General features: G+C 39.4%; 1 protein-coding gene across 2 annotated transcripts in view; it reads right to left on the bottom strand.

The window, feature by feature from the left end:
• Positions 1 to 687: 687 nt before the first annotated feature.
• The window catches only part of st6galnac3 (ST6 (alpha-N-acetyl-neuraminyl-2,3-beta-galactosyl-1,3)-N-acetylgalactosaminide alpha-2,6-sialyltransferase 3), a 113,372-nt gene continuing 87,109 nt past the window's right edge, over positions 688 to 26,950 (bottom strand). For both annotated transcript variants that reach the window (XM_082514834.1, XM_082514835.1), the window contains 2 exons: positions 7,214 to 7,321; positions 688 to 2,955 (listed from right to left, as the gene is read on the bottom strand). In XM_082514834.1, the coding sequence (XP_082370960.1) occupies positions 2,766 to 2,955; positions 7,214 to 7,321 (298 nt within the window). In that variant the 3' untranslated portion in view covers positions 688 to 2,765. The remainder of the gene's footprint in view (positions 2,956 to 7,213; positions 7,322 to 26,950) is intronic.

Here is a 26,950-nt window from a genome sequence, read left to right as displayed (position 1 = left end):
CAGAGCATCTAATATTACATGCAGCGAGTGCATCATGTGTAATGCCTCCAGGAAGTCTTATTTAGGCAGCTCCCTCACCTAAACAACACAGAGTATTTCCAGGATGGCGAACGCATCTAAAACTGACTATTTCCTGCTGTGCGATACATATGAGGAAAGACAACTGTGGAAAATATCCCAACCTGATTCTCACAAAATTGTCCAAAGTGCATGTGTGAAAAACGGCTTCAGGCAAACAACACTGACAGAGAGAGTTTAGAAAACTGTTACAAAGTAAACTGTTAGAGGTGGAGCCTTAAAGTCCTTTAGTGTACCTCTTCAAAGTAGAAAACTCTGAAAAAAGAAAAACCTTTAAAAGTACTTTGTGGAGTTTGTGACCTCTAATATTGCTGATATTGAATGTTTGTTTGTTTCTTTTTTTCTACGAGTGGCTCCACATTTTGTTTGTCACAAAATGGGGCTATGAGAGTGTTTTTTGAGTAGGGAATCCATTCATTGTAGCTGTTAAACCTCAAGGATACGCACAATGACTTCTGAATGTAAATCTAAATGTTCTTTATTGATTTAAAAAAAACTCCACAAGGTGCCTTTAATCTTGAGGTACATCCAATACCTTTGTTTTTCAAGGTCTCCAGCTACATCTTATGGGCCTTAAAAGCAGCTTAGATGTTGGGGGTGGGTGGGGGGGTGGGGGTGGGGGGCTATAAGGCCAACAAGTTAAGATCAAAAATGAGTTTTTTATATGGTCATTGCATCGTTACAATTGTTTTTCCTACTTACTATCCGAATACATGTATTCAAGTTATAGCTGCCATGAAGTTTTAGCAACATTAAGCACCTTCTTAATCGTTCCTGTGCCATCAGCAAGTACATTCAGACACCCATGTTCTATGTTTTTACGGGTCTAGAAGGGTTCTCACACAAGATTACTAGGTTACAAATAACTTACAGAGAATCTGAAGCACTGAATTTCAATGTGTAGGTGGTACCTGGTTTCAAATGAAATGCAGTGAGTGCAGAGTTGCCGAAACTCTGCTGATATGTCAAAATGTGACTTTTCACCCCCAAACCCCCATTTTTCTTTTAAGTGAAAGTATTAGAAAAAGCTACAAATGGACCTCAAAAAAATCTAATGGATTTCATGCTTATTTTCAGTCAAGTTTTAACCTGTAAACTTGACCTGCAAATCACCACATCAGTGCTCACAGACAAACAGCATAGCCTCCGTGTGTTGTTAGGCATTGATTTGCAGCAATTCTGAGACTCTGGATCTCAGCTGCAATCACCAGGGAGTGTTTGCATCGCGCAGTCTGTATTTAAAGTCTTTGAGTCGGTCCAGTCCTCCCCTCTGGGCCACCGCTCTGACCAGGACACTAATCACAGCCTCGGGAGAGGCAGTCTTGGTCACATTCACAGCTACCAGCCAGCATACACACCTCACCACTTCACTGATTATTCTTCACCGTCCTGGAACAGATGTATTCAAATGTAATGGCCCGAGCCAAGAGACACGCACGCTCCAACCAGAGACAAATGGGAAGATGCGTTCACGCAGCAAAGCTTTACACAAAGAGGCACAAAGCTGGATGAGAGTACGAGAGAGAGCATCTTCCTTTGTGTCTATACGATGAACTTCAGAGTATGTTGCAGGCACAATGATAACAGAATACAATTAACTTCAAATGGTTTCACTGCACATATAAATCTCTCTCTCCGCAGGGTCACAAATGACTTAACTCCTTCCGTAAAGACGAAGCTTCTAATTGCACATCATTCTGTGCGCTGTGATACTCACACTGTCGATTGGCACACTGTTCAAGAGAATTAACAATTTATCTCCGCGGGAATACATTAGCAAACTATCAGGACATCAGGCCAACACCGCAACATGTGTCTTAATCGTCAATTTCACAGCATTATAAAAAGAAAAAAAAATAACATAAAGAGGACACCTTTAAGTTGCATGTATGACCACACAGAAGCAAAAAAGCTGATTTACATCTCCACCTCTGGTTTACCTTCAAGTTTGACTGCAATCTGCTAGTGCTGTCTTTTTCTCGTGACCTTGTTTTGAAGCGTCTTTGAACAGAACGGAGTAAAATTGAATCTGACAGAGCATCTGCCTTCACCACTCGCTCAGTCAGAGATGAAGGCCTGAATGATACTCGTTATAGATTAATTACAGCCTGACAGAAGACAGACACGCAGAGGAAACAAAGTGGACGAGCTTGTCAGACGTCCAAGCTGATGCCACTCGCCTCCACGGTGGCAGCTAAGCGCTTCTTCTGCTACAGCTTTGAGAGAAAATGTAAATTCGGCCTCTGTGATGTGTAGAGAATACGGAAATCTGAGCCACTGAGGTCACTGCGAGTTGACGGACGCTTGTTTCTTCTCCTTTTTTTAAAGTTCAAACCATCCTTCGCTAGACTCACAGAGCAGCGAGCGGATCGATTAGTCAGTGCACAGCAGCAGGCCTCAGCTCTAAAATTCAGGAGAGGGCTTTAAATTCAAAAAAGCAGGAGATGTGTCATTGCTGTTCACATTGGTCAAACTTTTATGTAATTTTTTTTCTTTTTTTTGTATGAGGCTCCATGTGTACCCAACCAGGACTTTAAAAACAACCTTTATTAATAGATATGGGCTGGGATTTGGGCAAAAATGGCTGTGTGTTGGTTAGTGTAACTGCAGAGATTCATTTTGTCTCTGTGGATGATAGTTATGATGATGATGATGATAATGATGCTTCCATGCTGCTTCAGCCAGGGTCACGACAGCTGCCACGGTGGGTTGAAGAACTTGATGGCATGAGACTTTGCCCACTTGGCAAAAACGGACTTCTCCGTGATGAAACGGTGTCCTCCATATGGGGCACTCTCATGCAGGAGATACTCAGCACACTCGTCTCGGCTGCCCGCCTCGTAATAATGGTAGGGAACTTTTTTGTAATCCTCTGTCCTAAAAAGAAGAAGAAGAAGAAGATTATTTACACATTATTTAGACAAACTTTCATCTACAATTGTTTGGGAGTGGCACTATACCTCCTCTGCACATGTACAGACCATCTCTGCTATATCTCCCTGACTTTGTCTCCAAACGGCTCAACCTGAGCCGTCTGTCTAATAAACTCATTTCTAATTTTGGCTATCCTGGTCACACTCAGTGAAAACCTTAACATCTTTAACTTTGCCACCTCCAGCTTCGCCTTCTGTCTTTTTGTTAGTGCCACTGTCTCCAAACCATAGCAGTTCTTACTACAGTCTTTTCTTTCAGTCCCAAATTACCCCTGACACTCATCCTCACTGATCGTCAGCTGTTTTCTCAGTCTAGCTTCAACAACTCTTTCCTATATCATCATGATATGGGTTATCAGCTTTATACCTCTGTAGTTACTACAGCTCTGCACATGACACTTGCTGTTGAAAATCAGTACCAATAGACTTCTCTGTTCTTCGGGCATTCTCCAACAGTCTGGTTAAAAAGTCCACTGCCCTCTCTCCTAGACATCTCCATACCCTCCACAGGTATGTCACACCCATATCAGCTGCTTTCCACTCTTCACATCTGCCCTCACTTCCTCCTTCCTAATTCTCAGCACTTTCTGATTGACCAATTTTCCTCTTCTTGCTCTCATTTTCTTCATTCATGAGCTCCTCAAAGCACTCGTTCCATTTTCTCAGTACACCCTCTTCACTTGGGGATGGCACTGCATATGTGGGAAAAAAGCTATTAAAAAAATTCAGCCCACTCCTCATCTGTGTCTGAGATCAGCTTGAGGCTTCATTAGCCACCACACATATTACATTCGAATTTCCAGCTGACCTGTCAGTGGTTCAGTTGCACTGTGAGTACTGTGGGCGGTAGGTTTTGACAAGGAAGAAGAATGAGTGTGTTAAAAAAAACATGATCTCTAGTTCTGCTGTGTCAATTCTGATGTTGGAGAAATGCACCGACATAGCATACAAACGTCTAACAAAAGTGTATACTGTGGTAGTATAGTATTAAAAATTGAGTAAACTAACTGCACTGTAGCCTTTATGAACATTTATGAAACTGTGATAAAGGCACCATGTGTGTATCAATTATTTGGAATTGAAATACTGACATCTTGTTATTAATATGAAAATGCTTGGGGTCCTAATCTTGCTTTTCAATTTAACTGATGTATTGATGGGACATGTTCAGCTTCGTGTTACGTCAGTCTGCCTGCCTTTGAATTATCCATTAAGTACAAATCTTTTTGTTTACTTTTTTACACTTTGGTAACAGATTGTTCACCTCTGTACACCTTTGAATGTTGATTTAACCCTAACCCGAGAGTAATGTTCCTCAATGTAAAATCTGGAGAAATCGATTGGATGCTCATGATCTTTGGACCCTCACAGCCGAGCATTAAAAACAGGCGTGATTCTGTCCCATATCTCATACATAAATTTTAGTCTAGAGCACGAGATGTTCATGTTTTCCAAAATGAATCGAAATTTCAATTCATCTGACCCCAGAGCAGTTTTCCACTTTTATGTTTTGTGACTCCAAGAGGAAAAGGAGTATTTGGCTTGTTATCAGTGTTCAGTTCAAAAGTCTGATGTTATGAGAACATCACAGTCTGTAGATTTGGCGGCTTATACATCTGAAAAGACACCATTAATGCTGAAAGGTATATACAGGTACATACTGTTTGCAGTCCAGATATCTCACCAATTGAAAACATTTGGAGCATCATGAAACAAAAAACATGACAAATGCAACCCATGACTCTTGAGCAGCCAAGAATGGGACAACATTCCTCTCCCAGAATTTGAAAACTTCATATGTTCCCTATATTGTGAGTAAAATATGGGTTCATGGGTTTGTAAATCATTACATTCTGTTTTTCATTTTATACAGTGTCCCAGCTGTTTGGGAATTGGGTTTGTACATATGCTAAGCTATTTTATTTACCCAGGTGTACACATGTTTGTCAGGGAACATTTTTAATTTGCTATGGCAGACACTGATGGCAGCCTGCTCCTGTTTCAACATGGCAAATCCCACAGGCACAAATCGAGGTCAGTAAAGAAAAGGTTTTCTCAGTTGGATGAATTGGAATAGGATCTCCAGGCCAGAGTTCATCACTCTACATCCTGTTAATGCTGTCGTGTATAAATGGGAGCAAATCCCTGCCTAAAGTCTCAAAAATTGTGAAAAAGCTGCCCTGCAAAGTAGAGACTGTTATAGTAGTAGACTATTTGTCTAATGTCTATCCATCCAGTTATCCAGCCAGCTTTTTAACTGCTTATCCAACTAAGGTCACAGCTCACAAACCCATCCCAGCTCTCACAGATACAAGGTACATCCTGGGCAGGTCGCTAGTTCATCGCTGGGCTAACTCAGAGAGACAGGCATTCACAGCTAGGACCAATTTAGATTCACAACATAACATGCATGTGTGTGTGTAACCACAGCACCCCGAGAAAATGTGTTTGCACTAGTCACTCAGGTTTAAAAAAAACAAACATATAGGTATTTATTTTTCTACTGCATATCAAATTAAAACCATGACTGATGTTTGAGTATTCACATATTGTTAAATATATAAACATATTGATGAATATATATTGTTAAAATTTTCAATCTTCTCTTTCTCACAGTTAAGAATACATTTAGCGTTCTTGGTTTTGGCTTAAAATAAATAAAAATCCAAAGTAAGAAAACAAATTCAATTATTAAACCATTAAAACGAAGCTCCTTTGAGACGGTGTTCAGTAATTCGAGCTGATTCTGCCGCGAGCAAAGGCTTCTACTCGGCAGGTCTACCTTATTTGAAAAAAGGGGCTGCTGTCGGCGCCCGCATTTATTCAATAAATAGTCTTTTAACTAAACTCTGATTTACATCACAACAGATTCACTTCTATTCTGAGACAAAGTAAATCTGAAAACATGCAGCAAGCTCAGTAATGTACAGTAATGGATTTCACGATGCGTTGCTCGGTTTAGAGTTTGCATTCAAAAGAAGGGATCAATAAAAACAGAAGGAAGCTTGGAGCAATGGATAAGGTTCATTGTGCACTCTGCCACTGGTTTCTAATGGCGAGTGACAGCTTTATGAGAGGATGACTTGTGTAACAATTGCACTGAGAGAATGAATACAGAGAGAAGGGAAACAGCCATCACGGCAGCCAGTGACTCCACAGCGGGAAAGCGACCGTGGCTGTCTGCCAGCTTACAGTAATACAAAGCCCAATCACTGCCTCTCCTCTGTGTCACACAGTGTGAACCAGTGTTGACAAATAAATTCAATTTCACCCTCTCTGCAGCACCTGTTGAAGCACCACTGCCACAGAACCACTGGGGTCAATCCTAACCTAAAACCATGAATATTGCCACACAAAAGTTTCCTTCTCCTTGTTGTTCTGGAGCATCCAGCTGACAGAAGCACTTTGCGTGACTCTAAACTGTCAATTCAGAAACTTGGTGAAACACAATATATTCCTGTCCTATGCAGGATGGAGGGAAATAAATGAGAGAGGCAGGGAGAGAAAACTGGCCCTTAACTGCCTCACTGAATCATAAAATCCTCCGTGCTGGTTGAATTATCGCTTCGCTCTGCCATGTGTCTTTATTTCAGCTCCTGCTGTGCACGGGCTGCACAGAGAGGATAAAAAGCAGGATTTTCAGTGTGCATTAGGTAAAAGTGTTTGATTTGGGGGATAGAGAGAGCTCAGGTAGAGCTGCGAGAGGAGGCGAGATCATCAAGGCTGAGATGACTTGAGACTGAGCAGCCATGCCCAGAGCAAGAGCATCTTGTTTGTCATCCCTCCCATGGCCTCGCAGTCAGACAGTAATCACTCACCCCGGAGTCAGAGAGAAGACGACGGGCCCGATATACAAATAAAACTCGAAGCAGAGGAGGAATTGGGGTGCTGGAGCCCAGCCACCCGCAGCCAAAGAGAGACTGCTGCCTGCTGGGTATTCTAGGCAGGGAAACATAATGGTATTCATGGCACAGAGAACCCAATATGGATTTCAGCATAGAAACTCAGCCATTAAATCCAAACTGAGGCATTGGAAATGTAACAGGGCAGACCGTGGTTATGGGAGGTTGTGATTGGCCGGCGCTGGGGTGAATGTGAATGGAGTTTTCAAAGTTTTGTAGGAACGCGTGCATTTTTCATGCAAGTATAGAGGAAGGAAGATGTGGGAGCGGGTAGCGAGAGTGTGACAGTTCATGTCTTACTTGCAATAGGTGTCATTTATCATGCCGTAGATATGGATCTCTTTGCACATGTCCATGGCGAGGATGAGCGTGAACCAGCCCGTGCTGAGGTAGGAGCCGGACTGGATCCTGCAACACACAAAGATAATGCACTGTAATATTCATTTGCATAAAAATCCTAATCATTTGCATTGAAATATAAAAAAATAAAAACAAGCACAAAGTTTTAAGTATGCCATTTTTCAGCCCCTTGTACACTTCTCTCTTGTGTGATTGTAATTCAGCTGATCTGAGAATTATAATTATCCTAACAGATGTTCTTAGCGTAGGCTGCTCTGGATCTGAGCCTCAGCTCAAATGTATATATATCTACAGAACAGCAAGAAAGCTGGCAGATGCATAACCATATGTCAAGTTTCACATGAGAAATGTTTCTAATTTTAGAGACCAAATAAATATTATGTACAGTGATAATTTAGGGGGTTGTAACATTCACAGTGGCTGTATATAAAAAAATTTGAGGGCTGAGAAATGCTTGATGTTGTTGATTTGTCACGGCCAGGCGGATCAGCTGCACGCTGATCAGCCCTCTCTGTTTCTCTTCCTCTTCTCTCTCGCCGGGGCGGAACTCACTGTGGGTTCATGCCCTTGGTCCACGCCCTCGGGAGATGAGACCCAGGTGTCTCATTAAGGGGAGCAGCATTTAAGCCAGGAGGTGACTGCTGTTCGTCGCTGGATCGTTGTCTACCACGCGTTAGTAAAGTCAAAGCTACAGCAAGTTTAGTGAAGAGTGTTTTCCTCTGTGCATCGTCCTTAACCCTGTCTCCCTGTCTACAGAACCTCTTGGATTTTTCCCCGTGTGTTTCCCGTGTGGCAGTGTTGGAGTGTGAACCTGTGATCGTGTGAGTGGATATTCTGAAGAACGTATGCTTTCCCTTGGACTTCCCTGGAGACCCCTTCTTCCCCCACTCAGCTGTATATAACACCCCCCTGCACATTCTTGTATATACACCTGGTGACTTGTAAATAAACTCTTCTTGTAAGCATCAGTACCGGAGTCCTGCGCTTGAGTCCTCCTTCCAACCGTAACATGATTAGCTTCATTCACAGCAGTCATCCCCTGTGAGTGAAGCAGGCCGGTCAATAACAACATGCATTATCCTTTCATCACCATCATCATCAGACCCGTAGTTTGTGAGCTCTGACCCATCAAAGTTGAAAAAAAGTGAGCTTTGATCATTTTCAAACACAGAGCACACAGACTCAAGATTTTTTTTAAGAAACCTGATTAGTAACACCTGAAGCGGGTCATAAAATGTGCTTCCCTAGCCTCTTCCAGGCAGGGGCCCCCCCACATACCCCGAGGGCCACTCTTCTCTGCAATGCAAAACACCACCAGGAGCCTTAGACTGTGAATAAATTAAATGCAGTGCACTGCATGACACCGATAATGATAAATGAAATGGGACATGACCACCGTGTAATGCAGCATCAGTACGGAGAGGTGCAATGAAAATTCATTTAGAGCATCCAATTATACGACACCATCATTAAAATAAACAAATGAATAAATTAGGTCTGAAACTACAAATTATTTTCATTATTGTTCACTTCAGCTTATTTTTTTCTTAAAAACTGTCAGAAAACAGTGGAAGGTGTTTGTTATAGTTACGCACGTCCCGAGGAGGTGTGTTCAGATGGCTTGTTTTGTTTTACCAACAGCACAAAACCTTCAAGGACATTCAGTTCAATAACACATAGGACAAAGACGAGCTTAATAACATTTAAAAAAAATTAAAAGCTGGAATTTTTAATTTAAAGATGACTAAAAAGACTTATTGTTAGCTTTCAGAAGTGGATATTGTGATCAAGAAAAAATAATTCCAAAAACAATAAATGTAGAGCATGACAACAGAAAGGGAGATGTAGTGGTCTTGAACACACTTCTTTACCTTCTGTAAACCACAAAAAAAAGCACAAAACTTATATGACAGTTGAGTTCCTTTAACATTGGTGTGCTTTGATTCTTGGTTATATTTCTGCTGTTATTATATATCAGTGTTATTTTTATATGTGGGATATAACGTCTGCACCTGTGATTTCTTCTTTATTGTGGTTATATTTATCCATCAGTTGTCACAAACACAAATGAATTCCCAAAAGGTCAGTAAAGACTACTACTGCGACTGCTATGAGCTTTCATAGTGTGGGCTCAAGATTAAGTTCAGATTATTTAGTTCTAGACAAATGACTTCTTTCTATTTCTGTTTAAAGAGGCCAAAGCTGCAGAGTTATTAATGTTAGTAGATCAGTATGTGTAAAGACAGACTTAGAAAACAAACAAATATTACATCCTTCTTGAATTAATTGAATTAATTCATTAAACCATATTGTTTGAAGGATGTTAATTAAACCCTTTTTTGTCTCCAAATTAAAATACAAATGCAAAACCTGCAAACAATACTTTGAAGATACTGTTTCAGGGTTAGGACCATGGACAGCACTCTATTCCATTCACTAGACTTTAAAGCACACAGTGTGAACTATAGTAAAACTACTGTTGCTACATGCAAGAAGCCAGTACACAAAATGAGTCAGAAAATCTTGACAAGCAGGAACTGTGCCAATTAAACTTCACAACCAAAACCAGCTGTGTTCTGAAGTAAATACTGAGATAATCTTTTAAAAAGGGTTTCTTATGTGTTGCTTGTTTTCTGCAGATGATTTACAGTCTGATTTTTCCATGTGAGATAAAGGTTGTATCCAAAAGCATTCACGCTTCTCTATTTTCTGATGATGACGATATAGTGAGCTCCCGAGGAAATTAATATTTTGGCCACCACTTCGGTCATTTTCTCATCATTCAGTTGCAATACAAAATAATAGATCATCCGCTAAATAAATAAATCAATAAGAAGCCACAACTAAGGAAAAGCAACGAGCAGAAGAGATATATTTGGGCCAAGAAACACTAGGACATTAGACCAGTGGAAATCTGTGCTTTGGTGTAATGAGTCCAAATTTGACTTCTTTGGTTCCACCTGTGGTGTCTTTGTTTGACGTAGAAAAAGTGAATGGATGGTCTCTACATGCATGGTTCCCACCGTGAAGCATGGAGAAGGTGTGATGGTGTGGAGGTGCTTTGTTGGGGATTTATTCAAAATTGAAGGCTCACTGATCCAGCATGGCTACCACACAGCATCCTGCAGCGACACACAATCCCAATCATTTTGCGTTTAGTTGGATCATCATTTATTTTTCAACAGGACAATGACCCCGAACAAACCTTCAGGCTGTGTAAGGGCTATTTGACCAAGAAGGAGAGTGATGGTGCTGCGCTAGATGGCCTGGCCTCCACAGTCTCCTGACCTAAACCCAGTCGAGATGGTTTGGAATGAGATGGACCACAGAGTGACGACAAAAGGACCAACAAGTGCTCAGCATCTCTGGGAACTCCTTCAAGACAGTTGGAAAACCATTTCAGGTGACGACCTCATGAAGCTCATCGAGAGAATGCCAAGAGTGTGCAAAGCAGTAATCAAAGCAAAGAGTGGAATTTTTTTAAGAATCTAAAATATAAACATGTTTTGAGTTATTTCACACTCTTTTGTTTATCACATAATTCCGTAAGTGTTCATTCATAATTGTGATGCCTTCAGTGAGACTCTACAATGTAAAATACTCATGAAAATCAAGAAAAACTTTTAATGAGAAGGTATGTACAAATCTTTGACTGTTAGTCTATATGCATATAAAATAATCAAAATTAAATGTATGAATGCTGAATTAATGTTTTAATGTTTATCTGTATCTGCTCCATGGGCTACAGCTTAACAGCATAATAGCTCTCTCTGTTATGGCACCTCTGACGAAGCAATCAAAAACAGCAACACCGAGCAGATCATCAGAATCAACCCCTGACCACAGCAGAATGTAGGCTCATAGCCCAAATACAATTTCTTTGCTGGCTTGAGAGCTCGGAGCTAACATCTGTCAAGGCAGCAGTTGAAAATGCATTGCATGATGAACAGCTTCAATTCAGCTCAATTGGGGTTTTTTTATATAGCGGCAACTCACAACAATAGTCACCTTAAGGTGCTTTATATTGCAAGGTAAAATCCTTCAGTTCTGATAGAAAACTCCAACAATCAAAGCCAATTCCATGTGAAAAAAAAAACCACTTTTGGAGTATCAAAAGAGACCAGTTTTTCATTGCTCTACTACTGCACAGTAGCCAAAAATGCACATCAGCCTGTTATTAACGGAAAGTTGGTGATCCAGTGCAATTTATTTGTCTGTAAATAATGTGTAAGTGAATGTTTTTAGATATTTTTGCTTGGAGATATTTTCATAATAGTCGGTGCATAGCTGATGCTGTATGGTCTTTGCTTATTTTGTGAACGCTTATTATTAGATCATCACTGGCTCTCCCAGAAAATAATAGTGTCTGTGAGCATTAAAGTAAAGACAGCGTGCTTGCAGGCATTGTATTTTCGTTATGTGCTGAATTTGCCAATAATAATACAGTCCATGTATATGTGTGTAGCTTAGAACTTGTGTAGATTTCTTAGGTAGTTATTATTTTACGGGAAAATGTTGGATTTTTATTAGACATTTAATATTTTTTTCTAATAAGGGCATATACAGGGAGTGCAGAATTATTAGGCAAGTTGTATTTTTGAGGAATAATGTTATTATTGAACAACAACCATGTTCTCAATGAACCCAAAAAACTCATTAATATCAAAGCTGAATGTTTTTGGAAGTAGTGTTTAGTTTGTTTTTAGTTTTAGCTATTTTAGGGGGATATCTGTGTGTGCAGGTGACTATTACTCTGCATAATTATTAGGCAACTTAAGAAAAAACAAATATATACCCATTTCAATTATTTATTTTTACCAGTGAAACCAATATAACATCTCCACATTCACAAATATACATTTCTGACATTCAAAAACAAAACAAAAATAAATCAGCGACCAATATAGCCACCTTTCTTTGCAAGGACACTCAAAAGCCTGCCATCCATGGATTCTGTCAGTGTTTTGATCTGTTCACCATCAACATTGCGTGCAGCAGCAACCACAGCCTCCCAGACACTGTTCAGAGAGGTGTACTGTTTTCCCTCCTTGTAAATCTCACATTTGATGATGGACCACAGGTTCTCAACGGGGTTCAGATCAGGTGAACAAGGAGGCCATGTCATTAGTTTTTCTTCTTTTATACCCTTTCTTGCCAGCCATGCTGTGGAGTACTTGGACGCGTGTGATGGAGCATTGTCCTGCATGAAAATCATGTTTTTCTTGAAGGATGCAGACTTCTTCCTGTACCACTGCTTGAAGAAGGTGTCTTCCAGAAACTGGCAGTAGGACTGGGAGTTGAGCTTGACTCCATCCTCAACCCGAAAAGGCCCCACAAGCTCATCTTTGATGATACCAACCCAAACCAGTACTCCACCTCCACCTTGCTGGCGTCTGAGTCGGACTGGAGCTCTCTGCCCTTTACCAATCCAGCCACGGGCCCATCCATCTGGCCCATCAAGACTCCCTCTCATTTCATCAGTCCATAAAACCTTAGAAAAATCAGTCTTGAGATATTTCTTGGCCCAGTCTTGACGTTTCAGCTTGTGTGTCTTGTTCAGTGGTGGTCGTCTTTCAGCCTTTCTTACCTTGGCCATGTCTCTGAGTATTGCACACCTTGTGCTTTTGGGCACTCCAGTGATGTTGCAGCTCTGAAATATGGCCAAACTGGTGGCAAGTGGCATCTTGGCAGCTGTACGCTTGACTTTTCTCAGTTCATGGGCAGTTATTTTGCGCCTTGGTTTTTCCACACGCTTCTTGCGACCCTGTTGACTATTTTGAATGAAACGCTTGATTGTTCGATGATCACACTTCAGAAGCTTTGCAATTTTGAGACTGCTGCATCCCTCTGCAAGATATCTCACTATTTTTGACTTTTCTGAGCCTGTCAAGTCCTTCTTTTGACCCATTTTGCCAAAGGAAAGGACGTTGCCTAATAATTATGCACACCTGATATAGGGTGTTGATGTCATTAGACCACACCCCTTCTCATTACAGAGATGCACATCACCTAATATGCTTAATCGGTAGTAGGCTTTCGAGCCTATAAAGCTTGTGGTAAGACAACATGCATGGAGAGGATGATGTGGACAAAATACTTATTTGCCTAATAATTCTGCACTCCCTGTATAAAGACAAACATCTGCATAGAAAACACCATAAGGACAAAAGCCTCAGCCACGAAGCTCCTGGCAAACAGTTTTTGTGCTGATGTTAATCCAGAGGAATTCAAACATTAAGGTGTGGCTAGGGATGGGTATCGAAACCCGGTTCTTGTTGAGAACCGGTTCCCACTGTTTCAATTCCTTGGAATTGTTTGCCATTTTTGCAAATGATTCCCTTATCGATTCCAGTCGCCCCGAATGACGTCACCACGTTGCGGAGCGTCATTTACCTGGCAGGAAACACGGCGCCTAAGCGGCTCAAACGCTCAAAAGTTTGGTTATACTTTACGAGAACGGATGACAACAGGGCAACTTGCAATACTTGCAAAGTAGATATTTCATTTAAGGGAGGAAACACTACGAATATGCAAAAGTATTTGCTCACAAAACACGTGATGACCTCGTGTTTTTAATTCCGCTCCGGACTCATGAATCTCAACCCAGCAGCAGCGGTAACGTTTGCACGTCCTCTCCCATTCATGCGGCAGGTAAATAATCATTCACATTATGAAGCATGTTCTCATAGCTGACAATGTTATACAGTGCTTAGGCATTGACCATCTGTTGTACACCACTTTTTTGAGGCATGTCAAGGTTTTTTAACTACAAAACATTAAGTTCCATTTTGACTTAAACAACATTAGATCCTTTAATAGGCATGCCTCCATATAGACAGCAGAAAAGGGAAGAAATCTTTCTATTGTGTATGAACACTTATTATAAAATGAAAATTATAGTTTCTGTTGGGGGTTTTAAAAAGGGTTAAAATGGTTCACAAAGTCTAAATTTCGGTTTGAATCTGAGGTTTGTGCACATGATGTAAAATCAAGGTGAAATACAGCGGCAGTACTTTCACTCACGGAGCTCACACAGCTGAACACACGATTGTATTGTTGCTGTTATCCAAAAGCCTCCTCGTAAAATAAACCTGAGCTGCCCAATAAACCTGTGGACTGTTTTTTTTAACTAGCTTATACCATCCCCATGAAAGACCAGTGAAAGAATTTAATCAGTTTGTGGAAAAACTCTAACATTTCTATTTAACACACCTTCTCACGCCTATTCTTTTTCCATTTCCAAGGAATATATTACCCCCCCCCTTTCTCATTACATCTGTCTTGTAACATATACTAAATGTTTTGCGAACTTGCCACTTTTTTAAAATTCACATGCAATCATGGATATAGATGTTAGTGATGATAGATGTATTAGGGATTGCGAGGGTGTTCAACTGACTGGGAAGGAATTTAAAAAATAAATAAATAAAAAGAACTAAGAGTGAACTGCACACGATTTACATTACGGAACAGTTACTTAAACCACAACCCTTTATTAGAATATAGGGCCAGTGACTAATTTGTGAGGATAACATGTTTTTGTAGCAGGTTCTGGCTCAACCTTACTTCTAGTACAGACACACACACTTAGCCTTTGATACAATTGTTTTCATTTGCTTTAATCATGAGATTAATTCTTTGATATGAATCAAATCCTGCCTCAAGATAATACATAATACGGTTACGGTAAAAATCATTAAAACTCACCAGTGAAGAATAGTTTAAACTTTCATTTTTATAGAATCCAATTATGCCCAATAGCTTTGGTTCAGATAACAAATGCATCATCTAAATTTTGTATTCAGAAAAAGCAAAGGCGCACAAACACACAGGGGAATTTGGTTTGCAGTGACCTCCTTCAACATAGTCCAGAATCACTGCAAAATATTATGCAAACACATGCATCATTAAATGCAAGGGGGTCAAAATTTTAACATCAAAACATTTAACATTTACATACTGTGGGTTTCGCTATTTCAGTCACAACTGTGAGAGGTGGAGGGAGCAGGTGGATGTGTAGGGACACAACATGTAAGTCTTGGAAATTAAACAGTTTCTAGGATTAAACGTGACAGCCACACAGTGCTCTCTGCTCATTATTAAGTACAATAATTGCTTTGAATTTTTCTGACTGGTTACTGCGAGCAATGCTCTGTGTCCTTGATGATAAAATTGCTGACGTTTTAGTTACTGTAAGTTCTTCTTAGGTTGCTTGTGTTTTTCTGCTGCTGCTGCTGCTGCTGCTGATCAGCAACTTCATTAACAACCAATTTTAACAAATTTCATCATCTGTCACACGATCGTGTGCCAGGTAAGTTATCTGGACACTTCATTTCACTCTCTGTATGTGTGTCACACTCTTCTTTTCATGTTATCTGGACAAACGCAATAAATACAGCAGTTCTTTTGCTTGTTGGTTAACATCAGACAAACAGTGGGAGCTTCCTGTGTGACGTTTGGATGTTTTTCCCAATGTCTGTGTGGGTTCTTCCTCCCACACGCTAAAGACAAACATGCTAGGTTAACTGATGATTCTAAATCTGCTCTATGCGTAAATGTTTGTTTGTTTCTCTGTATTAGTCCCGTAACAAACTGGAAACCTTTGCAGGGTTTTCCCCGCCTCTTAAGTAGATGAACATGGATGGATGGGCTCATCTTAGCCATTACGTGAATGTTTTCTAGTACGCTTATGTCGAACAAAACCAGAAACCTGGTTGACTCAACTCTATTTTAGTCATGCCAGAATGTATCTCAACTATAGTCTTAAATTATTACCAGATAGATTACATTGGCATTTCACATGTTCAGGGCGCCAAAAGGCTGAATCCTACTGACTGGTGATGGCCTGACTTTTTCTCTAGTGTCATTATAAAGTAAAAAATTATACTGTGTTAACTTTAATAATGAGATCTTTCATGATTTTTTTAATCTTTATCTAACAGAGCTGGTATTTACAAGGATAAAACACAGATTAAACCATCAAGTGGATTTTGCAGGGTTTCCATCATAGTGCTAAAATGTCATATTAACTAATTTAGCTGTTGTAGTTTTTAAAACTTTTAAAACTTAAAAAAAAAAGTTTTTAAAAGAAATTTTAAAAACAGGCAAATGTTTTAATTTACAATTGTTTCATCTGTTTAGCTGATATCCATCCATTTATGGTGGGCTAGATAGTTCTTTACCATATGTGAACAATAAGCATGATTTGGTGCTCTCTTGTCAGTACAGGTTGTAAAGTGAGAAATAAACTCCCAGTTGTCTTCCTCTGTTGGCCAACAAAGCTCTGCGTTTCCATCTGTGCTTTACAATTACCATTATGGCGGATTGATAGCAAAACAATTGAGTGTAAAATTAAATTTACGAGGCTAAAACACATTTAAAATCATATCCTCTAGTGTCTACTTCAAAAACACCAACCTTTTATTTTATTTTTCAGATCAGAGTTAGAATGTTTGTGTTTGTATTTTAACAACATGATGAACTATCAGGACCAAGAGAGGACAAAGAAAGAACCCATTCAATTTAGGTATGAATCCACTTCTTTGAAAATCCAAACAAGGGAAAAGACCTAGTGACTCTCTAGTGAATTCATTAGGTGGTTAAATGAGAAGCCAAACACTCAAATCACCAGTATCTTACAAAGCCAGAGTCTGGGTACAAACGAGCCAAAATAAATCCAGAAACCAATCAGAGATTAAACTAAAGAGTTAATAAAAAATGTGAACAGAAAGTAGTTTGTTTTTTGAGGTTTAGTGGTACAACAAAACCCTCATAAACACATAGACAGTGGGGTTGTGGGGAGGTGAAAATAAAAAAAAAATGCAATTTGCTGTAATAAAGGAGTGGAGGAGCACAGAAGGGAAATGGCACATTATCACTGATACACAGCTCGGCAGCTCTTAGCTGTCAGAGTTGTCAACACATCACTATTACCCTGCATTATTCATTAGTAATTTGCCACTCTTGCGGCACACACGCAGACAGAGACGAATACAGGCACACATACACCACGTCCCAGTTGAGAGCTGGATGTCCTGGAGCAAAAAGGCAGTCAGGAATAAATAAAGGGGGTGGGATCCACTGACCCGGTGGCTAACGTTTCAAAGCAGATGTTTGGCAGTGAAGACGTGCCGAGAACGACTGAATTCAGGGTCTACAACCAGTAATGTGTTTACCTGTGACAATTATAATGGGACAAGAGAGTAGAAAAGATGCTGTTATTGTGTGGCCAATTTAAGAGAGATAAGACACGGTGTGAAGCTGCTTTGGCAGGCGACAAATAACATCCAGAGCCGGAGGACAGAGAGAATGCAATTTGCTTGTTTTGTTAAGGCAGAAAAATTCCGTCTTTTACTCAAAGACGGCAAACAAAATGTGTCTGGCTCGACACTGCTTGGCTTTTTAAGCAGTCTTTAAAGCCACTGAGACAGCTTTCTTGAAAAATAAAACAATAAATTGGGTTTGGGCATGAACCATGGGGATTAAAAAAAGAAATAAAAAATGTGCATAAAAAGCTCAGATAAATCCCTCTTTTTGTTGCTCTCCAACACAGACCTGAGACAAGTGAGGCGGGAGCGATTGGGACTGACATGCTAGGATACTGCCATGCTACTGGCACTGCCAAATGAAGGGTGTTTGAGAAATGAAGTCAGATGCTCTGAGCGGGGTCTAAGTAAATAATCCCCTAAGTCGGACTGATCTGGAGCTTGTTGTGCTTTACCTGCCGAGCGCCAGGGGCTAAGGAGCGGTGGAGAACTGCCCAGGATCAGTGAGAGACTCCTCTACCTACGACTCTGTTCAATAACTCACACTTGACATTCACAGCAAGAGAGCTGTCCACGTGTGCAAGAAACTCTGCACTGACGACTGATTCAGTCGAGCCATGCTATCTAATGCCTCTGCAAGCTGCACAAATATGACATGACACCTGTCAGAAGTGCTTAGTGGAATAAAACTCAGCTCTATTGTAAAAACTTGATCCTTACTCAGAGAGGAAATCCTTTTGACTCTGAAAACTGTTTTACAGTTGGCAAAAATAAATGATGTAATATCAGGCAAATGCACATATTCACATAATCGCCTGGCTGGGTGTCACTCTTTGACTGCATGTTTAAAAGAACACCTGCTCTCATTATGCACGACCCACTGCTGATATAACTGCCTTTGGCAGCTCATAAATCATGACTCAAGATACAAAGAAATGTAATGGAATTAATTAAGGTCATTTACCTTCTTACTCAGTTAGATTATTGCATTGATTCAACTCTTGTGCCTAAATGTATAGCTGTATCCTGCAGGTTAGTTTAGGGTAGTTAGCTTAGGCCAGAGGTTTCCAGGGATGTCTTCAACTGGTTGTTGGGGTGTTTTCCGTGACCAGGTGGCAAGTAGCTGCTTGAGCTTGCTGGCTGATACCAGGTGAAAGTTGCTGCACCACAAACTTCCTTGATATTGCTTTGCTAACTAGAAGATACCGGCTGCAAACACTCACCATTTGCTCTCCAAGTTACAGTGAAACTTGGAAAAATTATGATGCAAACCAGAAATTGAGAACTTTTGTCCTCAAACTAAAGGTATGTCTTACCACAACAGCAATGATCAATTAATGGTGAATGGTCTCCACCATTAAAGTAATGATTTTTGTTGCCATCTGCATGGTTTCACTATCATTTAGCAAGCAGTTTGCAAGTGTTTGCAGGAAGTCATCGCCTTTAATGTGAACTGCTAGTGACTGCAACAAAAACCCTTTCACTAGCAACTGACGGTTACCAGGGGCCATTTAAAAGTAGAATGGGAGGCAGAGCCTTCAGTTTTCAGGCCCCTCTTCTGTGGAACCAGCTTCCTGTTTGGATTCGGGAGACAGACACTATCTCTACTTTTAAGATTAGGCTTAAAACGTTCCTTTTTGCTAAAGCATATAGTTAGGGCTGGACCAGGTGAGCCTGAATCCTCCCTGAACTGTGGTTTTATTTTTGCCCTTTTGTTTCTTTTAGTAGCACAACCATACGTCCTCACTTTGGGTCTGCATCATCTGAAGAAAATAAAGAATGTCATGATGATGGTGTCAAAAGAATGGTAATGGACAGGTGAAAGGATATCATACACCTGAAAACTAGTTTAAACTATTGGTTGGTGGATAGAAATAAAATTATTATTTCAGTTAGTATCAGATGTGATTTAAAACCTAGTCTCTGTAGATGACACCTTGTAAGATGAAAATATCTAAGATTTAAAAAAAAGTCTAATCACTCTTTTCTAGTTTTGTAATTAATGTTAGGTCTTTTTATTATGACTAAGTGCACCATGTGGATATCCAAGGACATTTCAAGAAGTTATGTAAGAAGTTAAAAATATGTTATCAATTTGAAAAAACATGGAATTTTCATGAACATAAAGTGTACTAACCATAAAGTGCAATTTAAAAATAGTTTCACAAACTCTATTTTAGTAGGTTCACTTTCTCTGTCACACCAACACTCCCCATGTCCTCTTTCTTTCGAGATTCAGCAGGAACAACACCCCGAGGCAGGACTCTCAGGCAGAATAGGTAAACATAAAAATCACTTTTTATTTAGGTTGGAAGTCCATGAGCTGCAAAAATCCACAAAGAAAGCAACTAGAATCCAAAAAAATCCAAGACATGAACTGGGAAACACAGGGAGGATAAAGAGAATCCAAAAACAGGCTGGCAATACACAAAGAGGGATAACAGGGTGGATTAACACACACTTTGACAAAGGACAAAAAGAACCTGAGACCAGGTATACACACAGAGATACAAGGACGGCAAATCAAGGAGCTGAGGAACAAAACACAGCTGTAACTAATCATGACAAGACGAGGAAGTAATTTAAATATAGGGCACAAGAGACAAATGACTATCAAAATAAAACAGGAAGTAACTACATGGGAGAATCATGACAAAGATGAAGGATTAATAACTACATACAGTACAAAAAGAGGTCAGGCTATACTAAACTGATGCACAAAGTAGATAATATAAATCAATAAGGAAATATCTTTCACTTCTCCTCCTGCCTGACAACTACATATTCAACATCCTTTGAACAATACATCATCTCTCCCTCTGCAAATGTCCAAACCATCTCAACCTCACCGTGTTAAGAACATAACAAAAGGCTAAATCATCACCTGACCACATTCCCTTGTTTCAAGACTACAGTTCCACAAATTCAAATGTTTGTCATGGACAATCTGCTCAAATGTGATTGATTAACAGAACCTGGATTACGAATGGACTACAAACAGAAACCAGAAAGCTCTTGGCCTTTGCACAAAGATTTTTAAGATCTGTGTACAGACAGCCAAAGGAAAGTTTAATACTGGACACTGGAGGTGGTCAGTAAAAGGTGAAGCTCAATAATGCTGCAGTTCAAAGTTCTTCACTGAATTAAGCCTTAATCTTCCATCATACGCGGCTTTTCTGTAGTGTTTTTAATTCTACGTGTATGGACCAAATAACTTGGGTATTATTCATTGTTTATTTCTTATTCTGCCAGGTTTGCATTTGTTTGATTGAATCATGTTGACACATGAGTTACCCAAGAGATTTAAAAAGTCCAGAATACCTAAGACATGTGGACTTCATATAGCCAGGTCTGTATTTCATATTAAAGTTAACTTGCAACACTGAAGTCAATGTGTCTGCAAAATCAGATTAGTTATTACAAATAAACACAACACTTTGTAGGCAGTTGACTCACAATCATGTGGATTCCCATAAATGTGCCAATTCTTTTACTTAGTTCTGTAAAGTCAATTAAATTGTTGTTAAAATTGTGCTCCTCCTTTTAGCTTTTAGTCTGGCTGTGACTACCTATGATAACTCTGATTGTACTTACCTTATGCAACTCTTCCCATAGCACAAACATTATTTATTTATTTAGCTAGTTATCCATCCGACTAGGGAGTCTTTTATCTTTTTAAAAAAAATCTTTTTTACATGAGACCTGACAGCACACTCCATCAAAATCAATTCATATCCACATAATGCTTTTTGATTACGCTTCTAGTTAAATGATGTTTGAAATGCAATCTGTCCTTAAACAGCTGATGAGTCTATGTATCCCTGATTTCTTAAAAAAAACCCATTATATTTAAAAAAAAAAAAAAACCTCAGTGTGACCAAATTTAGAATTGTTTTAACCTTGATATTTAGAGTTGTTTTTATTTGCTAATCAGCAAAATGATACCAGCTCGTTCCTTCTGCATCACAATCAGCATCTTTCTGATACCTGTTATTATGTGGAGCATTGCAGTGATTTTTTCTCTAGTAGTGTCTGGTTTTTCTGCGTCCAAACCTGCTGTATACCTAACGTTATATCAGTATTTAGGAGTTAAAGATGGGGATTAGTAAAGTAGGGGAGACCGGGGATAGTTGTAACGTGGGTCAGTTGTAACACTTCCAATTTCTCCAATCAGGGCTAAGTTTCAAATGATGTGACTCATCCTGTGCATGCCCAACTCAGTTCTGCTATCACATGTGAAAAATCAGCACATTTTGTCAAAAACAGACAATTTAACACCAAAAAAAGTAATTTGTATGCCAAAAAGTAAGTTTTTCTACTTTATTTCAATTTCTAATAGCATTATCTGCTTTGCAGTTAAAGTCATCAAACTTAAATTATGTTATTTGTATGTCTATGGGGATATATTCTGTGTAGGTCTTTAGTGCTAATGTTTTAGCCGTTGGCTGTGATGTTAGCTAGTTCATGGCTATAGGAGTCTGGGTCAGTTGTAACAGCAACAGTCTGGGTTAGTTGTAACAATAATGCAGATGTTACAACTTACCACACTATTACTTTAACTTATATTAAACAAGTTGGGGCAACGACATCAGCAGAGAGAGGTTCACTGGTCGCTTTTGTATATGCGGTTAATGCCATTGGCAACACAATTCCTCCACTGTTTGTGTTCCCACACATACATTATGCAGACCTCTGTGTCAGAGATGGACCAGTAGGAAGTATTGGTGGAAATAAATCAGGATGAGTGCAAGAAACAGATTTCCTCATCTTTCTGAAGCACTTTGCAAACCACACCAAGGTAAGCCATGATAAAAAGTAATGGAATTGCGATGCTGGTGAACAACTACATTTTTCAGCTTCATTGTTATGTTCAAAATTGGTGCAAGAGTTGTAGGTTCTAATGCCCACTGAGCCAATGAGGCCAAACTCAAGGAAGACCAACCAAAATTAATGAAATATTCAGTTGCAGAAAATTCCATAATTTGTCTTTTTTGGGGGGTTGGTATATGTTCAAAAGCTAGATTTCTGCATTCTGTCACACACACACATAGCTACATAAATGGATGTAAGTGCATTCATGTGTTGAATAAACAAAGATTACATGTTAATATTTTGTTAGTACCCTTATTTCATTGTGTTACATTTTACCCCAGGATATGTTACAACTAACCCAGACTATGGGGTTAATTGTAACATTTCACTCTTTGTGTTTGAGACCATACCATGCAATGGGTAATTGTGCTGCAGAGAAAATAGCTGTACTATTTAATAGCAGAGACATGTAAATACTTTGCATTACATTTTGAATCCACTACCTTAAAAGAGCTCCAATTTACAGACAGAAATGTCAAAAATGTTACAACTATCCCCGGTCTCCCCTACTTCCTATTCTTTCAGCCAGGTCGGTTTGAGGTTTACGTGGATAGACCTACACCCTCCCACACATCCATCCTCTATCAATTTACTTCAGACACAATCTGGTGAGAGCATTTTATCAGGCCAAGTTCCTTCCTCTTTGAAAAGATGGTGGGCATCAAGTCAACCGTCTATTTCTCTCAATCTCTTTTTCTCTCTTCTGTTTTGGCTCAAAGAAATTGCCACTCGAACAGAGCTTCAAATATACAGTATTGTCTGGGGTTTGCACAAGTACCATCCAACATAAAGCTGTTACATGAAAGACTTTCTCACTCGCTCTGCAGCCTTAAAAATCGATCTGAACATGAACAGCAGACGGCATTGCTTCTGTCCCTCTATTTCTTCATCCGCATGTAATTTTCTTCTCCCTGCAGGGTGCAGCTTGATGCAAATGAGAGTTTGTTATTAATTGATTACTTCATACAGCAAGAGACCGTGACACAAGTCTCTGCGGTTGCCCGTGGGCGAGTTCCGTGTAGAGGAACGGCACACCATGTCTTCATGTGTCTCTGAAGTAGCTGAGGAGCCCCTGGGACAAAACAGTGACAAAATCCTGAGCTGAGCCGCGAGGTGAAAGCAGGGCATTTTGGCAACATTTTTCTTTTATACAGACCGCAGAGCACAGCAATTTAACGATAGGAATGAACAATGCAGCTGTGTGGGCTTGCTGAGGCGTTTCTTAATTCTGCCAGGAGGCAATGTGAAGCATCGGGGATGACCTCCAACAGCCCACATTATGAAAAAGACAATTTGCTTTCCATAATTCCAGTTTTGTTTACTTTTCTGTGTGACTCTATTAATAACCAGGGAGATGATTTGGGCCCTCAGAGAGCAGACGCCTGTTGATGCAGAGAAGCTCCATCTCTTGTTCGGATGATGTCAGGACAAAAAAGGCTTTTATGTTTTTCCCTTTTTCTCCAACGACTCTCTGAAATGGGTTTTTTGCTTTTATCCATACCAGCTAGCGTGGCTGAAATATCCAACAAGTCCTCAAGCTAAATGACCATGTTGGTTGTTTGCATCTGCAGTCTAAAATGACCCATGTAAGCTTTCCTAAAACAACATATAGGAGCGTTTCCAATTTCAAAGAAAGAAAAAGTCCAACTTTAGTTAGCATTAGCAAATAGTGATGTGGGTTAAAATCGACCCTTTTAAACCTTTTATCAGAAGTCTGAACTCTGTTTTATATGTTTTAAGGCAACAACATAATAAACTTGTATTGTTCAGAGGTTTTAATATCTCAGTAAATACTGGCTGGACTGAAAATTTGATAAGATATTCCTTTTACCCTTAGCATGAATTTTTAAAGCCATGTTTACCTTTTTAAGTAAAGTAAACCTATATGGCTATGAAAATAACTCAATAGTATTGTCACCTTTAGGAAGCCAGCACCTTGTGAACCTGTGGAGTGGAGGTTCCTTCCATCTTTTTTTTTATATCATTGAAATTGTTTGTTTCTGAACCACAATCAAAATGCTTTGCTGCTTGAACTTAAGTCCCTTAGGCCTATTTGTCCTTTTAGAAGTACTTCCATGGATCTTGTCAGGTATCTAGTTAGATTTAACGTGTTATCAAGAACCAGAATATTAATTACTTGCATAAAAGTCTGTTATGTGTGGCAAAAATAACCAGGACCTCACCATCAGTGTAGAATTGACATGTTTTTAGCTCAATTTGAACATCCCACCTCCTGATTTTTCATGCATAAAAATCACAGTGCCCATTTTTGAGGTAGTTTAGCTACGCTTCTTGGGAGCTATATTTTTATCCTTTTACATACACATGGTTTGCTTCAAACAAAAATGCCGGTCAGTCTTACACTGGTGAAATAAAAGCAAATATAGCCTCAAAAGGAACTGATAATACTGCTGTGGTCTTCTTAAAAACAGTAATTTTTCCAAGATTTCAAGCCACAAGTAATGTACGGTACTGCATGAAGTGGCAATTACTGATTAATGGAATTGTTAATCATTGATACTTTTTATTTTTAACATTCATGTAGGCATATAAAGGTTCACTTTCTCTCCTGGTCACAGGAATGTTCCAGTGTCATATTGTGCTACCTAATGCAAGAACCGGCTTTGAACAATAATAAAATTAGTGGTAGGAAACTTGCATCAGGGTCTCTAATTTAAAACAGACACATCACGAGTCCTTGACTGGCTTCAGTAAATCCAGAACGTGCCAGAATATTCTGGTTTGTTGGAAGAGAAAACTCACATTGTCTCATGAACATTTCAGTTTTTGGCAGTTTTCGATATTTAACAACCTTCATTTTTACAACAATAACATTCTGATGCGAGAATGACAAATATCTTTGGCTGTAAGACTATAATCAAACCCACTGGGGCCGATGCCTCAGACACTCAGCTATTGCTTCTTAAATTAGTAGAAAAGTTCTAAGCTTTATTCGATCACAAAACCTTTAAAATAATAAACGTGCATCAGTAAGACAATGTGCCACTGGAACATGAGAGTGCCAGTTGCTGAAAACGGGCCTACGCTTACTTTGTTAGGTACACCAGTTAAACTACTCATTGATGCAAATGCCTAATCAGCCAATCAGGTGGATGCAGCTCAGTGCATTTAGGCATCGTCAAGATGAGCTCGAGTTCAAATTTAGCACCATAATGGGGAAGAAAGGCAATTTAAGTGACATTGAAAAGGGAACAAATGCATCTAAGCAGAACTTCTGAAAACCTTTTATCTGCAACTAAACAATTCATACTTATTTCTGTGATATATGCATTAGTAAAACATGGTATCTTTAATTAAGACGGTCATATTGAGATTTTACTGTGATACTAGTTTACAGGGCGTGTTGTACATCCACAGCACACTGTTAAAAAAAACATCCTAAAACAACGGTAATATTCCGGCAGCTGGGGCGCCAAAATACGACCGTGAAATAACAGAAAATAACTCCCCATAAAAATACGGTTATTTCCAGTAATGAAAATACAATTAGTTGCGCTAATTTGATATGGGATCTCGCCTTTTTCAAGTGCCGCTAAACATAAAATCAGGAACACGTTAATGTGATTAAACAATGAAATCATCTATAAATAGGGAAAAAAAAAACATCTTAAAAAAACGGTAATATTCCGGCAGCTGGGGCGCCAAAATACGACCGTAAAATAACAGAAAATAACTGTCCCATAAAAATACAGTTATTTTCAGTAATGAAAATAGAGTTTGTTGACATGGGATTCTGCCTTTTCCAAGTGCTTTTAGACATTAAATTAGGAACATTTTTACGTGATCAAACAATGAAATTACCTATAAACAAGGTCACTGAATGTGGAAATATGAATCATAATACGTAAATGTACAGAAATATACAGTTAACAGTTGGTTTAAATAATAATTGATTGCATGCCCTGGGACAGACTGAAAGAGGCGAGGCTGCCATATCGCACCATCGGCCCCTTTGGCTATCACTAGTAGGCGGTAGGTGAAGAGTCTTGACCACGGACACAACGACAGAGAGTGTCCGAGCCGGGGCGCAAACCGGCAATCTTCTGATCACAAGGCGAACTGCCAACTCTTGAGCCACGAACGCCCTAACTAGCAATGATGATAATAATACTTATGTGATGTAACACAAGCTTATAGGGATCATGTTATATACTTTTCCATAGCATTACATTTGAATTCAACAGTTCAATCTTTTAAATAACGGACAGATATTTGTGAAATCCTGATACATTTGTGAATGTATTTTAACAATCTAAATATGCATATGTACAGACAGATACATTTAATAATCATGACAATTATGTTGTATTGCATTACAGTGATTTAACGTTAATTTACATTCAAAATGTGAAGTCAAAGTCTATTTACGTAACTTTAATGATATTCTAGAAGAACAGAACATTACTGTAAAATGCACAGTTAATTACCTTCATATTAGGGTTTTTTCCTACGGTCGCAGCGTTACCCGCGACCTTGTTGTTGTTAGTTCACATTCATTGGTCGATGCTTAGCGTCATGT

This window comes from Aulonocara stuartgranti (assembly GCF_965226115.1).
Source record: "Aulonocara stuartgranti genome assembly, chromosome: 18".
NCBI lineage: Eukaryota > Metazoa > Chordata > Actinopteri > Cichliformes > Cichlidae > Aulonocara > Aulonocara stuartgranti.
Note: the sequence above shows the minus strand (reverse complement) of the source record. Positions and strands in the feature narration are given on the sequence as shown.